We start from the raw sequence: 16,882 nt of genomic DNA on the forward strand, positions 1-16,882 counted from the left end.
AAAGAGTGTCTCAGGAGGCGTGCCATGAGTTCTTTTCTAATAGAGAGGTAGAAACTGCCTGACAGGGGAAGTGGAAGGAGGTGCTGTACGCAAAGGAGAGAGAATGTCCAAAATCAGCCAAGTGAAACCTGGATGTGTAGAGAACTTCAGGGCATGAGAGAATGTTAGAGATATGGAGTAGGGGTACACAGAGGCAGAGGGCAAGCAGAGTCCCAGGATCCTGACTCAGGCGCCAGTGAGCACGGTCATGTTCACGAAGGGTAAAAAAAAATACACTTGATCACATACCTCATATCTTAGAGGAGAAAATAACTCAAAATAGATCAGAGACCAAAATGTAAAACATAAAAATATAAAATTTCTAGAAAAACACATAGGAGAAAATCTATGAGCCCTAGTGTTCGGCGATGAATATTTTAATAAGATAAGCACAACTACTGAACAAAAATTGATGAATTGGACTTAATCGAAATTTAAAAAATTTGTTCTATAAAAGATACTGTTAAGAGAATGAAAAGACAAGCTGCAGATGGAGATAAAATATTTACAAATCATACATCTGATAAAGGACTCATCTAGCATAAAAAATCCTTAAAACTCAAATAGAAGAATACAATAACAACAAAATGAGAAGATCTAAATAGACAATTCACAAAAGAAGTTATACATGAAAAATGAGCACATCATTAGACATTAGATTGTCTACTGACAATCACTTCTCATTACAGAAATGAAAATTAGAAGCTCTACATATGTTAGAAATGGCAAAAATGCAAAAGAAAAAAACTGACAATACCAAATGCTGGTAAAGACATGGATCATGAGGAATTCTCGCTCATTGCTGGTGAGAATGCAAAATGGTATAGTCACTTTGGAAGTCAATTTGATAATTTCCTAAAAAGTTAAAAGATGTAGCATATAACCCAGTGATCTAATTCCTAAATGTTTTTGCAAATGAATGGAAATCTTATGTTCATATGAAAATCTGTATGTGAATTATTACAGCAGTTTTATTCATAATAGCCAAGCATCAGAAGTGGCCAAGACGATGAATGAATAAACAAACTGGTACATCCGTAAACTGTGAAACTATTCAACAACAAGAAAGAATGAGCTGTAGATTCGCTCAATGACATGGATGAATATTAAATGTATTTTGCAAGTGAAACAAGCCAGACTCAAAAGGTTACAGATTCTGTTCATATAACATTCTGGAAAGAGTAAAACTATGGACACAGAAAACAGATCAGGGTGACCACTGAATGAGGAAGGGGAGAGTGGCTGACCGTATAGGAGATGCCAAGGGAAATTTGTAGGTAATAAACCATATTGTGTTGTACTGGGGTGCCAGCAACATGCCTCTACGTATTTGTCAAAACCCACAGAACTGTATATCAGTGAATGAATATTAATGCGTGCAATTTAAACCAAACCAAACCAAAAACACAGGATGTCAGGGAATCTCAAGATAGAATGCAGACTGTGACAAATGAACCTATGTGAATTATAAATGTATGGCATAACCTCACTGAAAGAGGTGGAGGAAAACAAGCTGACCTGAATAACTTTGGAGAATGGTGTTTGGACTGCACACTGTAAGCTATAGACAAAAATAACTACAGTTGACACTTAAACAACACGGGGGTTAAGGGTGTCCATCATCCGCGCAGTGGAAAATCCCCGTAAAACTTAAGTCATCTCTCTGCATAGCAGATTCTCAACTGCAGTTCCAAAATTTGTATAAACACTGTACTCTCTAGTTGGTAAATCTGTTTCCCAGGGGAACTACTTTACATGTGACTGAGTTGATAAATAAATAATGTGGAGGAAGGGACAAATTATTTTAATAGAGGATCCCAAATAATATATGTAGGTGCTTCTCTCCTTGAGTGTGGGCTGGACTTGAGACTTACTGCCAGGGAAGAAAGCACAGAAAAGGAAAAATAACAACTCTGCAGTGAAGAAATCTTGTTCAAAGTTGCAAATGACAAAAAATAAGGCAAGACTGAGAAACCATCACAGGCCAGAAGAGACTAAAGGAATATAACAACCAAACAGGATAGGCTACCCCAGATTAAATCCAGGGAAAGATAAGGAACATGAATGTTAAGACTGGTGAGACCCAAATAAAGTCTGGAGTTTAGTTAGTAAACTAAACTTGACACATGTAGCGCAGTGATGTATGATGTTAACATAAAGAGTAACAGGTGAAGAAAAAGTATACAAAAACTATACTACTTACATAATGTTTCTGTAAACCTCAAATGATTCTAAAACAAAGTTAACTTAAAAATGAACTTCTGAAGTTTCCTTTGAAAGCTATACAATAAGTTGTTAAATGAGGTATCACAATTATACCTATAAAAATATTTAAATAAAGTAAATAATTCTCCTAATGCCAGTATTAACTTGGGATGTGGGATAAAATCTTTTACATCAATCATGATTCATCTCAAGCAATACAGACAGGAGAAAATATGAGGTGGGTACTGTATTAGATGATGACAATGTCAAAGTTGAATAACTGAATAACATTAATTCATGTACTGTCAGAAAGTATCATTAAAAAGTTCTAGTCAATAAAAGACAAGTAAAAGATACAATAAAGACTAGAATATATTTGCAACATATATAGTTAATAGAACATTAATATAAAGAATGTATAAAATTTCTTAAAAATTTAAAGCAGGAGTACAAAATCCTTATAAAAAAAGACAAAAACCCATGAACTTACACTTCATAGAAGATATACATTGGCCAAAAAACATGAGTTCAGCCTCAATGGAAATGAAATGTAAATAAAGACCAAAGTGAGAAACCACTTTGTACCCATTCAATTGGATAAAATTATAGAGCAGGACAATATTAAGTGTGGAACATGATGTAGTCTATGAAATCTCTTATTCATTGCTGTTGAAGTTAACAAATTTGTAAAACCACTTTAGAAAACACTGTGTAACATCTTGTAAAGTTGTTTTCCATCATCTAGTCATTCCGCTCATTAAAAAAATTACAACTCAAACTCCTGCACATGTGGATGAATACACATATATAAGGTTCTCCACAGCAGCATATGGTAACCACAAAAAAAAAGGAAGAAAGTATATTTTATTGATCAATTTAGAGTCATCAGATTTTTTTGGATATAATTATGGAAATAAGTAGATGTCCACAAAAATGGACAAATACATTGGGATATATTGATGTAACAGAATATTTTGAGAAGGAAAAAAACTACAGCTAACATACCATGATTCTTAGTAGTATAATGCTGAGCTCTAAAAATGCAAGTATCAGAAGACTACATTAATGCCTTAGTCCATTTGGGCTGCTATAACAACAGACCACTGACTGGATGGCTTATAAACAACAGAAATTTATTTCTCCAATTTTGGAGGCTGGGAAGACTAAGATCAAAGTGCCAGCATGGCTGAGTTCTGGTGAGGGCTTTCACAGCACCTTTTCACTGTGTCCCCACATGGTAGAAAGGGCCAGAGATCTCTCTGGAGAACTCCTTCATGAGGGTTCTCTCACAGCTTAAGCACCTCCCCAAAGCCCCATCTCCTAATGCCATCATCTTTGGAGGTTAGGATTTCAATATATGAATTTTTTGCGAGACATGTTCAAACAACAGGAATCAACTATGACACTGTTTATCAGAAGTTAAAAAAAAGAAAACAATACCATGCACTGTGTAAATATGCTTACAAATAGGTATGATACTATAATAAAACCAAGCAATAAACTGATAACTAGATGAAATAGACAAATTGTTTGAAAGATACAAAATAACAATACCAACACAAACAGAAAATCTGAAGTGTGTCATCTATAAAAGAAATCCAATTTATAATACAAAACACTCCCATACATAAAGTAACGAAATTATAAAAGCAAAGTTAAAGAACGTGATTCTCCGTGGGGAAGGGAGAAGATGGGAAAGGGAAGAAGTATATAGATTGACAAAAGATACTAGCCATGTTCCTGTTCTTGCATTGGCTGATGGTATTCATTATAACTTTTTTAGAGAGAATAAATGACTGGAAAATTTTTTAAATAAACACAACAGCTCATTGACAAATGTTGAGAGTGTGTTACAAAACAAGGTTTATGATTACCATGACTCTTGTACATCCGTAGGCAATTACAAATGTTAGAAGCCGACAGAGTACTGTGCTTAACGTCACAGTACCTGGAGACAATCAGCTCAGGCTCAAAGCCCAGCAACAGCCTTGCTAGTTTTGTGCCCTTTGGTAACTAATCAACTTCCACAGGCTTCTGCTCCCTCATCTAAAAACTGGGGATAGAAATAGAGCCTGCTTCAAATGAAATAGTACATAAACAGTGCTTAACAGTGTGAGCACCGAAAAAGCAATCAATATTGTTAACTACCCTGTCTATCTCATGGCTTTGATATGAGACGCAACATCCCTGAGTTGAAGCTGCAGAATGAAGTAGAGGTGGGTCATTCTGGGAGACTAAGAGTAAGAAGAGAGGGCTGTGAGAAGCCAGGTGAAGCCAATATTGAGGGAGTGATTAAGGTAAGAGGCTGACAACAGTGCAGTCAGAATTGGAAAAGAGGGAGCAATGGGACTAAGCGCTACCAAAGATCAAGTGCAATAAAGCGGAACAAGTTTTTTCCGCACCGAAAAGCGGTCAAGAGTGGTGAAGACTCACTTCAGTTCAAATCCTGTCTCTACCAAGCAGTCATCTTGACAGTTGTTAACTGCTTGTAAATCTCAAATTTCGTATTCGGAAAAACTGGGAGACTCCTAATTTACTAGTTGCCGTAAGCATAAACATTACCTATAAAGTGTACAACATGCTGTCTGGCACAGCATGATGTTCGGTAAATTGTGGGTCATTATCCATTGTCATTATTATTGTTGTTGTTACATTTGGCATGTAGGATAAGAACAGCAGCCTTAAAAAAAAAAAAAAAGGCAGGGGAGATATCAAGTGCTGAAGAGGATGTGGAACAATGGGCACTCGCACATGGCTGCTGGGAGTGTGGAAGGGTGAGGCAAAACTGTTTGGCAGTTTCTGTTCAAGCTAATCATATACCTACCCTAAGACCCAGTCATTCCATTCTTGTATATACTCCCACCAAAAATAATGAGAAGATGAATATATGTAATATCAGACGCAGGAAAAAAATTAAAGTGGCAATGACAGGAGAAAGGATACACTACGAGCCTGCTGAATACCGAGTAAGAACAGTTCAACTGTATGCAGCTACGAGAATGAATCTGACATACTGATGATCAAAAGCAGACAGACATGACAGACTATCCAATGGGGTTCCATTTCTATTAATTCAAGAACAGTCAAAACGACTCTGTGGTGATAGAGTCTAAATACTGGTTACTGGTCTAGGAGGAAGTATGAGAAGCCTTCCGAATTGCTGGAAGTACTGTATATGTTGACCTGGGTGGTGGTTACTTGGGCTTATATCTGTAAAAATTTCTCAGACTGAACTCTTAAGATACATGCATATTGCCATATATAAGTAAAAAAAGAAATAAAGAGTATTGTGGAGCTAAGGAAGTCAAGTGTAGACAACTTTTCTTTGAATAAGAACTCCTCCAAGAGTTTGGTTGTACAAATGTAGTGGTCAATGCCACTCAGAAACTGCCATGGAGCCAGGACTGTTGTGTTTTATTTATCCCAAGAAAGCACCCTGAGTATGTTTTTTATGTTGAGTAAAGAAGATAAAGATACAAAAGAAACAGAAAACAAGTGAAGAAGCAAGGTCCCTGAGAAGACAGGAGATGTGATTTGGTCTCTGGTGCAGGAAATGGCCATGGCAGAGGGCAAGACCTCTGCCATAGAGATTGAAAAGAAAGCTACAGGTGTGAGACAGACGGATAAATCTGTAAGGTCGAGGAACAAGCTCAGGACATGAAGTAGGTTGCTTGCTGAGACATCGGTGGCTGACGGAGTGGTCGATGTTTGGATCCATGGTTGAGTGGATAGGGGAGCTGGTACAGGAGACAGAGCTGACCAGAAACAGAGCGCAGATGTGGGCCGACCAGTGAGCAGTGTGTTCACGTCATCCTGGCAAAAGGTGATGAAGGCCTGGACTAGTATGTTAGTGGTGGAGCTCACGGAGGCGGTGGAGGTGATAGATTTACTTGATGTGAAAAACATAAAATAAGCAAGACGAGGATGGCTGAGTGACAGGGCCATCCAGTGACACTGTGGAGGATGAAGGAGTGGGAAAGATCATGATTTCCTTCTAGGCATGAAGAATTTGATGGAACATGTGGAATGTAATTGAAGGATAAGTGGAAGAGGCTCAGTTGGGCTGAGAAGGGGCTGGCTAGAGCTGGCTGAGCAGTGCAAGGAAGGAGAGGGGCAAGGCCATGGCTCTGCAGTGGCACCAATCAACACACTCGACGACTCCAACTGCCCTCAGTAGCCCACATATGAGACAGGCAAAACCAAATGTTACCTTGAGGTTTTACAGTAAAGGAGGGACAGGAGGCCAGTGGAGCTAGGAATTGCTTCTGCCTGACAAGTGGGAGGATGGGTGAATGGAGAAGGGTGGGATGCAAAGTATAGGCAGATAGAGTAAGATAGGCTCTTTTCTTCTGAGTCCAGAAGGACATGTGAGATATTCTGCATTGTGGTTGATATCATTACATGAAAGATCCTAACAGCTGACTTTTGTGGAGCTCCTTACAGCTCAGGCACGGTGCTAAGCAATTTCATGCATTAAATGATTACATCTTCAAACAACCCAATGAGTTAGAAATTCTTACCACTTTCATTTTTCAAAAGTAGGCTGAGTGCAGCAGACCGGGCTGATGTAAGCCAAACTCATCTGCTCTTCTCCTTGGGCACACAGCTAAACCTCATCTCTCTGCTGCATCCAAAGAGAAAAGGACAACTGCTGAGTTCTCGAATAGAATCTGAGGGAAAGCGATGTGTGTGTGTGCAACTGGGCGTGACTCTATCCTTCCTCTCTTGTTTCTCCTCTGCCAGCAGAATGATGCCAGGATAATCATAAAGCCACATATGACAGAAGGCACATGGGTCTCTGAATAATGTGATATGAACTCCCACGCTGACTGACATGGACCCTGCCATGAGTGAGAAAAATATTTTTCATGTGTTGAGCCACTGAGATTTTGGAGGTTATCTGTTACTGCACTGAGCATTAACTCAGCCTAACTTAGCTAAATGAGGCACGACAAAACCATGCCACTTCCCTATTGTCACAGGGCTGGTGAGGGGCCAAGGCAGGTTTGAAGATCAATCAATTGAAGCCCAGAGCCTCACTCTTACCTAACAGGACAGGTTCTTTACCCAGTGGCAGTAAAGAATGTACTGAGGTAAGAGGACAGAGGGGCCTCAAGACGAAGGGCTCTACACCGACCCACGCACCCAAGGAGGTCGCAAGAAGCTTCTCACGGAATTCCAGAGGCAGTGGTCCCCTCACAGCTAAGGCTGCCATGACACCCACTGCCTAAATCTTGGCCACCCACCTGGACAGACACTTCGGGAGAGGCCTCTCTTCACCATCCATAGCTCCTGCCTGTGCTCCGGTAGATGCATTGGCTCTAATTGGGTAACTGGATATCCTGTTTGTGGAGAAAGAAATAAGATACGCACATTTTAGCAAAGACAAAATGAAATGCCTCAGTGCCGTCTGGGACTTTGGGATGGAGAGGATGCCTTGGAACGAGGCTGCTCTTGTCCAAGTGGACATGTGACCTGGAAACCAAGGCCAAGAATATCATCATTGGGCTCTAAAGGCCGAGTAAGGTAGTGCTGGCTGTCTAGGCCGACCCATCGCCCTTGACTCCACCCCAGAGAAGCTCCTCAATTGTTCAGACGCAGTCCCGGGACCTGAGCGCACCAGTGATCACAGAACATTAATTATTACCATTGCTATTAATTGCTTTTTAAAATACTGACCAATAGTCAAAAGGGCATTAAAAAAGACTCAACACAAAACAGATACTTTCTCCCTAAACATTCAGTAAGTAGGAAAGGAATGGCTTTCTCTGATTGTCCATCGATGCCATTTGTCGTTTATAACCCCTTAAATGACCTTGCATACCAAGAGAGGATCGCGGTCTAGACTTTAGGACACAAGGGAAGAGCAGGTAGGCATCAGGAGCCACAGAATCCTTTAAAATGAATTGTGATGCCTAGAATGATAGTAGGACTCACAAAGACGCCTCCTGGTGTCTTGTCTGGTTGACCCATTTTCTGAATGAGTCTTGCTGACTGGGCTGTGAACCAACCAAGCCTGGCCACTCAGCTTCCATCTTGTGGGAATCAGGAGAAGGGACAGACTAGGGCCAGCCTGTGCCAAGCACTGCAGTGAGAGGTGAAGGGAAGTGTGGCCTCAGGTGGCTGTTTCCTGCCACTAGGACATCTGCACAGAGACAACCAGGCAGAGAGGAAGACAGAGAAATGAAAGAAAAAAACAGAAGTAGAGATAAGAAATTGAAGGGTTTCTTAGAGCGAGGACGGGGGTGGACACTTCATCTCCATGTGGCAGAAAAAGCCAAACTGCTGAGAGTGGCACAAGGAGACCTACAAAGAGACATAAAGATCAGAAGTCCCCGAGGCCAAGATCTAATGAGGATTTCTTCCATTTCCTGAGTTTAGTCTTTCAGGTTCCCAACCGGATATCTTGCCTTTGGATACTTAAAGAAGCCCATATATCCTCCTATAACTCCTCCTCCTTTGGTCTCGGAGATATCTGGAGGGGAACTACATTTCTTGCCCAAAATTCCCTGTAGGAGATTATAGGAAGACAAGGCAGGAGAAGGTAAAAACCAATACATGTTGGGGCTGCGGGGATCCTGCAGAAATCTTCTGAACAAAAAGTGGAATGAAGAAGGCTGTAGGTCCCCACAGAAAGGAGCAGTGAGGCCTTACCCAGGGAGATCAGGAGCCTACAGGTCTCCAGCATCACTTCCCAGTATAGGGTCCTCTGGGCAGGGTTCAGCTGCTCCCACTCGTCCTGGGTAAAGGTCACTGCCACGTCCTTGAAGGTAACTGATGTCTGAAAAGTCAAACAGAGGTAGCTTCGTTGGCCCAGGGCAGGTGAGATGAGAGTAGAACTCAATGCCAGGTCACTGGTAAAGGACCATTGGGCCTAAGGCCAGTATCAATGAGCACTTCCTGGGAGCCTAGCTTTGTGCCAGGTTCCAAAGAGTCAGACCTGCCATTGGACAGAATGTGACTGTGTTAGAGACAAAAGCTTTTTATGCCAAAAGCATTCATGAAAGACACAAGGCAATGGCATGGCTGTGATACCTAAGAGGCATAGACAGCCAGCACTTTGGGAATGAAAAGAAATAGGGAGGACATGACAATGATCAAAGCACTAATCACGACAAAAGCAGCAGCAGTTGAGTCCCACTGGTCCTTACTGTGTGCCTAAGCCATGCTGCGTCTTCCCAACCCATTCCAGTTCTAGAGCGAGATTCTGGCTTTGATATGGCCTACTGGGAATAATACCCACCTTCTATAATCTGAGGGAAGTCAACTTATTTCTCTGATCTCTGATTTCCACATCAATATAGTAATAGTTCCCACTTCACTAGGTGGTTGGACAATTGAAGAAAATATGTTCACGAAGCAAACACTGGAGTGCTTGGCATGTTTTCCCTATTTTCATGAATCCTCCACAGCTATGATGTAAACACCATCCTCAGCTCTAGGGCACAGTCAGTGACCTGAGGCTCAGCAGCTCTAGCAAGTCACCCAGAGTCACATACGTTCCAGGAACACAGACAGAATTTGAACATCCATAAAAGACCACACAATCTCACCCTCCTGAGACACGTCTCAGAAATACTCCCTGCCAGTATATATACACCTCTATCTGGCCGGAGGTCTGCCATGCCCCCTCGTTCCCAAGTCCACATGCCAAAGGAACACCTCCTGCCTTGCAAAGTTTGCATTAGGTATAAACTCCAGGCCTTCCCAGTCCACTGCGGGTGAAAGGATGATTAAGGAAGCAGGCTCTGGTGGTCAGTGTGCTGGGTGTTGACTTTGGCTACTTAGGGGCTCTGTGACCTTTGGCAGGTGTGGGGTTAATCTGGAACATAGCCTCTCCATGTACTCAGAAGACAGATGGCTGCCTGGTCAGCAGCCATAAGGAAGGCAGTGAACTAAGGGCTCTCGGCAGTGCCTGCTCCCATGGACATTATCTGCTTAATCCGTCTGAGAAGGCGGCTGCTCCCCCAATGAGATAACCCCTCTCTCTGCTTGTGTGTATAAAACGTTGCTTCCTCTTAGCTGGGTGCAGTATTTTGCAGCTCAGACCAGCCGCCATTGGAGCTCCCGGGCCTCGTGTGTAATAAACGGCATGTCTGACCCCTTTGGTCCTCCCTCCTGGTGGTTTTTTGGAATATCCAAAGCCCAAGTGCAAGTTCCAGGCCTGGAGCTCCTGTGTTACAGCAGGCCTCAAGTTCCTTGTCTATACAGCAGGGATGAAAAAAGAACCAAACTCTGAGCAGGTGGAGATAACTCTGCCTCAGCAGAGCAAGTGCTAAACGAAGGCTTTTAGTGGTTATTTTTCCTCTTTGCTCCCAGAACACTCTGGAAACAAACAAAAAAACCCAAAACAAATGAGACTCCATTTCTGCTTTTGTAACTGTACCAGAATCTGTACACAAGACTTCAGAAGATGGGCAGGTCGGGGCAGGGAATACTTTATCTAGAATTAGCAAGGCCAGGGAAAGGCCCTTCCGAGAAGTGACACTGGTACGGAGCTGGGAAGGAAGAGGCAGCCCTGTGGAGATCTGGAGGTGGTTTTCCAGGCTGAGGAAACTGCATGGGCAAAGCCCAGGAAGTGAGAAAGAGCTTGGAATGTTCAAGACAGCTTAGCTGGAGAGCAGTGAGCAAGGAGGATCAGAAAGAGAACTGAAGGGGAAGGGGCAGAGCTGGGTGGAGATGAAGTAGAGCCTTGTGGGCCATGGCAGTCCCTGGAGAGGAGTCATTCACTCATTAACCACAATGGAGCGCTGGTCACAGGCCCTGTACTGTTCTAGGCCTGAGGATAAAGCAGAGAACAGGAGTCCAGGACCCAGGAAGAATGCAAAATACTATCTCGAATAGCCTTGAGGATTCTACAGACAACAAAACAATGAGGGCATCAAGGACTGGGAAGACTTTAAATGGGGTGAGTGGAGAAGGCCTCTCTCAGGAGGGAACACTGGAAGGAGCAAGAAATGAAGTGAGAAAGGGAACCACATAGACAAATAAACAAGACAGGTCCTGACAGTGATTAGGGTTATGACAAAAGTGAATAGGGTGCCAAGCTAGAGAGCAATCCAGGGCTGTCACGTGTTTATGTCTAAAAAGACAAAACACTCTTGCACATCATCATTACTGATGTTGGTATGAGAAACGTCCAAACTTATAGAGAAGTTTTAGAAGAGTTTATTTGAACCAACTTGGCAACACTGCCAAGAAGTAAGATCTCAAATACTCCAGAGAATGCCAGTTTAGCAGTTTCTTTTTATACATGTAGAATTAAGGAGAGAAGTAAAGATTACACAAAGGTGAGAGAGGCTACTAAACAAGATCATGTGCTCCCTTGTGGGTGGTTACAACATCCAGGTGGGTAGGCATGCCCAGTTAGGAATTTGTGATCAGATCATCCAGTGAAGTGACTTTCAGTCACTGATTTATTATAGCACCACTTTGTTCATTCACACTGAATATGTAATGGATTTGCTTTTCACATGTGTCTTAAACATGTGGATTGATTCACTGTCGTCAGTAGCATGTCAACCCCATTTGCAAGATGTCAATTGCCAAAGATGAATTTAGGAGCCTTCTTGGCTCTCAGCCCGACCTGTGATCTTCAGTGCTTCAGCAGAACAGCAGCAACTCCAAAAGTGTTCTTCCCATCCACCTTTCCCCCCAGGCTATCTACCTCCCACTCCACTCATCACTTTGTAGAGGCCAGAGCCCAGGAAGGCCCAAAGGCTGTGGGCGCCAGGCCTGGCTGGCCCAAGGTCTGGCTGTGATCCAAGGTCTGGTTGTTATTAAAGGCCTGGCTGATCCAAGCCCTGACTGGCCCAAGGTCTGGCTGGTCCACGGTCTGGCTGTGATCCAGACTCACGGCTAGGAATAGGACCCCAGATTTAGAAAATATGTAAACATACTTCAGTTTATTGTATCACACATGTGTGACTGAATGCCACTTTTGTACTCTGCTCTGTGAGGAGCCATGTGGCCCCTGGAGAGCAGAAGTGCGTGCAATATTGTGCGCCCCCTGCAATAGACTGCACTTCCCAACAGAAGTGTGCTCCGCACAACAAAGTTGGTAACTGCCGTTTCATTCTCATGTCGGCCTCTTGTGCATTCCTCCAACTGGGCGTCTCACCACCTAAACCGTCCCTTTTCAATCAGCAATGGCGCTGACACTTGTCGTAGCCGACATGATCTGCTCAGCCCTGACAAAGGCCAGATCCTTCTTGGCGTGAAGCCTTAAGATCAACGCAGGCTCTGGCTAGAGTACAGAAAATGATGCACCCTGGGCCGTGCTGGGGGACAGACATATTAACACGAGTGCCCTCTCCAGTTCCCTTAACCAAGAGGGAGCAATTGTTAATACTCCCATTTTATACCTGAGGAGATACAGGCCAACGATAATGAGTGGACTCAGACAAGGCCCTGAGGTCTCTGCACTCAACAGCCCATGTTCCACCCAGCGAGAAGGTTTACGCAGATGGAGTGTATTGGAAAGATTCTGAGAAGCTACATTCCTTCCTTCCACTCCTCAAACGGGTGATTGCTAGAAAATAGAATCTCTCCAATCTCTGCAAACTCCGTCCTGGACTGCTATGGGCTGCCAGTGATCCATGCCAGGACACCCAGATCCAAGGGCAGCCAAGGGGAGGGTGAAGAATCCCCCAGGTAAAACCAGCTCCCACTGTCGGGGAGTGTTGGGTGAGGGGACTTGACAAAACGAAATGGACGCAGTCAGGCTCCCTCCCAGCAAGCCCGGCGGTTTCCCGAGGGCCTTAGCTACCGCGTCCTACGTAACCTTAGATACAGCGTCCTATACAACCTATAGACCGCATGCGCACTGTGATTGTGATTGATTATAGGATCTGGCCTTAAGCCACTATTGTGATAAGAACAGCCCCGCCTATGCAGGCTGGGGAGCTGGATGGGTGCTTGTGCCTTGCTGTCTCCTGCCTGATATGCCTGAATAAAGCTATGTCGCATCTGCCCACAGCTCCTCGCATATTCTTCCAGCTGCCAGAACAGCGCGCCCCAAACTTTGGTACCCCAAACTTGCAGAACAGGGCGCCAGACAATGAAGGTAGGAGTTGGAGTAGGTAGGGATCCGGGGCACCCTGCACTCACCTGCGCCAGATCCATGAAAGTTAACACGGACAAGGAAGTCCGTGTGCGGAGCGGAGCCAAGAGAGGCGGCGAGAGACACGTTCCTAAGGGCTCACTGGAACCCTCTTCCAGGTCCTACAAGGCGCAGAGATGGCTGTCCTCTTCTTGCCGTGCTTCTCTGCAAGGTGCTGAGGTGCCGCCTGTCCGGAAAAGCGGGTACGCACAGAACCTTCGGCTTTGAAGAAGAAAGTGGCCGGGGACACCAGAAATCCCACCCAACACTGCGGGACGCAAGAAACGTCCCCCTGACGGTCCCTTATTGGATCAACTATCACCGCTGCTTATCCGGCACAGACTTCTGGGTAATGTAGTTTCTCTTCTGCAGTTTCTCGCGCAGTCAGGAGAGGTTAACTCTTTTAAATCTCTAGTGGAACTACTACCTGAGTGGGTGGGGCGCAGGGAAATAGTGACTTTTAGAAGCTGACAGGAACTTCTATCCTCTTAAAGGGGAGGCACCCAGGTTTATGTGCAGCCCATCACAGAAAACCTTAAAGACACATGACTTCATATGCCCCTGTGGGAGAGGAAGAAAATTTTCCCTACCCTTAGGGTTCTTTTGGCTAGTTTAATAATTAAATCTACAAAAGACAGATTAACGAGAGAAAATGACCAAATTTAATACATATCTACTTTGAACAAAAAAGGGAGTATGTAGTAAATCTGATAAGCTCAGTGACCAAAGTAACCTCACAGGGTTATCTGATGTGAAGTCCTGACTGGGCAGGTCAGGGTGGGTAGTCACACCCCAGTACTATAACTTTTTAACAAACCTTTGAAACGCCAGAGTAATTCTCTTTTACAGACCCCTGGAAAGGGTAACCACCCTCGAAGGAGCATATGATTTTTTTTTTTGCCTGTATACTATCCTCATTTACTGTAAATGTTAAATGTTAACTGTTAGGTAGTTAGTCAGGCATGAGCAATAGTAGCCAAGGCCCAGCTCTGTAACCATAGAAAGGTCCCTTGAAGACCTTCCTAAAGGACCTCCCAGAAACACGTCCCTTTTAGGGTTATAAATTACCCCAAATCCTAGAGCATGAAGGCCATAAAAGCTGCTGGCTAAACCAGCTACAAACGCATGCACAGAAAATACTGCCCATAACTTCAGCCTCATTATACTATCATTATAATATGACTATGCCTGGAAGTTTATGAATCTAATTATAACACACTGAATTCTGGGTAAGTACATGCACAGTAGACAAAGCATTCTGTAGCAGCCAACTGTCAGTCAAGGTGACCTCACATACAGATCATCTAAGACCTCCCATCTCGGCCCAAAAATAAACAGACCTTCTCATTTCTGCACTGTTACAGCTCTCCTGGCTGAAAACCCACTCCTCCTTTTGGGGTGTACTGTCTTATCTCTTCATCTCCCAAATTCCACAGGGCTGCAGCCTTCCTTAGTGCAGTCTGTCTCCTTCTAAAATGTGCTTTCAATAAGTCTTACTTATTCTCAATCTCGCCAACCCGTAATTCTTTGCTGCAGAATTCTTTGCTTGGGAAGAATGGAGGGACAACATACAACGCCACCATCCTCCTTCTCCTCCTCCCCCACGCTGCTGGGGCAACGCTGGATTTCACATCACCCCAGCAGTGACATTAACTATCCTGCACTTACCAATATAAAAGACGTGTGTAACTCTCCATTTTCTTTTTATCCAATCCTAGCGATATCCTCATTTTGCTTTCTCTTGCCTTCTTAAACTACCAGCAATGGATTTCGTGTAATGTTTTCTCCTTTGATTCTATGTATAAAATGAACTGCAAAAGTTCCATTCTCTAGAGCATTTTTTCAATCTGTTGAGATTTTGCTTCTGTAGGCAGTCTTCAGCTATAAAATTTTTCTACAGATTTGGACAGCCCACAAGGTCTCAGTTGTCTTTGGCTCAGAATAATCTGCATACTACAGAAGCACATTCTGGGGTGACTGGTTCTGAACCCCCATAGTTCCCTCCTCTGAAATTTCCTGAGAAGTTTCACATTTCCAAAGTTGGGTTGATAGATTGTTCCCTATCTCATTAAACAGTCTCAGCCTGAGTTTAGGTCAGTTTAGTTAAACAGTTGTGTCTCATTTCAGGAGGCAGAGGTACAGGTGGGCATCCAAAGCAAGCAATCAAGTATTTAACAAGAATTATCTCTATGGAAACAAAAGGAAAACAATGGTTAATTAATAAAGCAATTATAACCCCATCTGCTGAGTTGTAAAGCAGCCAGTTGAGAAGATTTCTAGATGTCTGTCCCAAAGCATCTTCAGATGGAGTGGAAGCGGGAAGTTATGGTCTGATAGATTCTCCTTTTCTGCAATTTGAATGTCTCTAATGACTTTTCTGCAAGAGGCATGAAGATTGTCCATATGTGAGCTGCTGTGGTGATTTTGATGGTTTGTATCAAGTCGTCCCACTTTAGCTTGCATGGCTTTGGCAAAAGGGCAATTTTAATTCTCCATAATTCCAAGTCAAAGGATGGAAGAAAAAAAAGAAAATGTTAATTTAGAGAGTCATTGGCAGATTTTGGAGGAAATTGGGAGAACTCAGCATCCAGTCCAGAAAGGTGTATTACTGAAACATAACTTTTCTCTCTAAAATCACTCTCACTTTTAACATAGATAGCCAAAGTAAGACTAATTTATTTGCAAAATAAGTCTAATTTCAATAAACTTGTCTTGATTATGTGTATAACTCCAGCAAGAATACTAATTAACCATATTGGCTCTTTAAATCTGATTTGCTGGAAATTTTCATACAGAATCTTCAAATTGAACTTTAAATGGCCTCTCAAAGCCAGAAAAACTTGCCATCGGATATCGCCTGCAGTACCTATAGATGTGCATGAATTCCTCTCTTCTCAAGGTCTCCAAAATAGCCAGATGTTCCTATGCCTGCCTGGAAGTGACATTCTTTGCTAACCCAGTAAGGCTGTTGGGAAAATTGTAAGCAAGGTATCAGGCCAATTTTTCCAAGAGGCTTTTATTGGCTTCCATAAGTCGGTCTTAATTCCTTAAAGTTGTATTGTCATATCTGAGTCTATTCATGTCTCTCTCAAATATGACATTCCAATCAAAGCCTTGGGAATATAGCCAGTCTCCAATCGTGTCCTGTTGGAAGGTGAACAGATTCTTATTGAATTTATGCAAATAACAATATTGCCATGAAAATAACAATACTTACTAAAAGTTTCCGAATTCTGGAGGGATTAGGTAGGGAGAAAAAAAATCAATGTTTCAATGCTGCCTCTAAAGGTATAATTTACCATATTGCTCTAAGTCATAGCAAGCTTGAGAGAAAAAAAAAATTCCTCACATTTAGGAAAAACAAACAAACAAACAAACATTAACTGCAATGTTTCAAATAAGAATTCATAAAATTGTAATCAACCCCTCAGTTCATTTGGTCCCATATAATTAAAACTTGTTCTGCTTCCATCCAGTTTTTCCATTAGTTCTCTCAGCCTTGCCTGATAATTGAGAATGATAGGGTCAGTGATAATT

The 16,882-nt window shown here is 42.9% G+C and overlaps 1 protein-coding gene across 2 annotated transcripts in view; it reads right to left on the reverse strand.

Moving 5' to 3' along the window:
• ZNF599 (zinc finger protein 599) overlaps window positions 1-13,637 on the reverse strand; it is a 17,880-nt gene extending 4,243 nt beyond the window's left edge. The window contains exons 1-3 of one of the 2 annotated variants that reach the window (XM_006926797.3): window positions 13,354-13,637; window positions 8,899-9,025; window positions 7,491-7,586 (exon numbers count right to left, since the gene is read on the reverse strand). In XM_006926797.3, the coding sequence (XP_006926859.1) occupies window positions 7,491-7,586; window positions 8,899-9,025; window positions 13,354-13,368 (238 nt within the window). In that variant the 5' untranslated portion in view covers window positions 13,369-13,637. The remainder of the gene's footprint in view (window positions 1-7,490; window positions 7,587-8,898; window positions 9,026-13,353) is intronic. The other variant, XM_006926798.3, reaches the window with a different exon arrangement.
• Window positions 13,638-16,882: the final 3,245 nt, after the last annotated feature.

This window comes from Pteropus alecto, unplaced genomic scaffold (assembly GCF_000325575.1).
Source record: "Pteropus alecto unplaced genomic scaffold, ASM32557v1 scaffold7, whole genome shotgun sequence".
Classification (NCBI taxonomy): domain Eukaryota; kingdom Metazoa; phylum Chordata; class Mammalia; order Chiroptera; family Pteropodidae; genus Pteropus; species Pteropus alecto.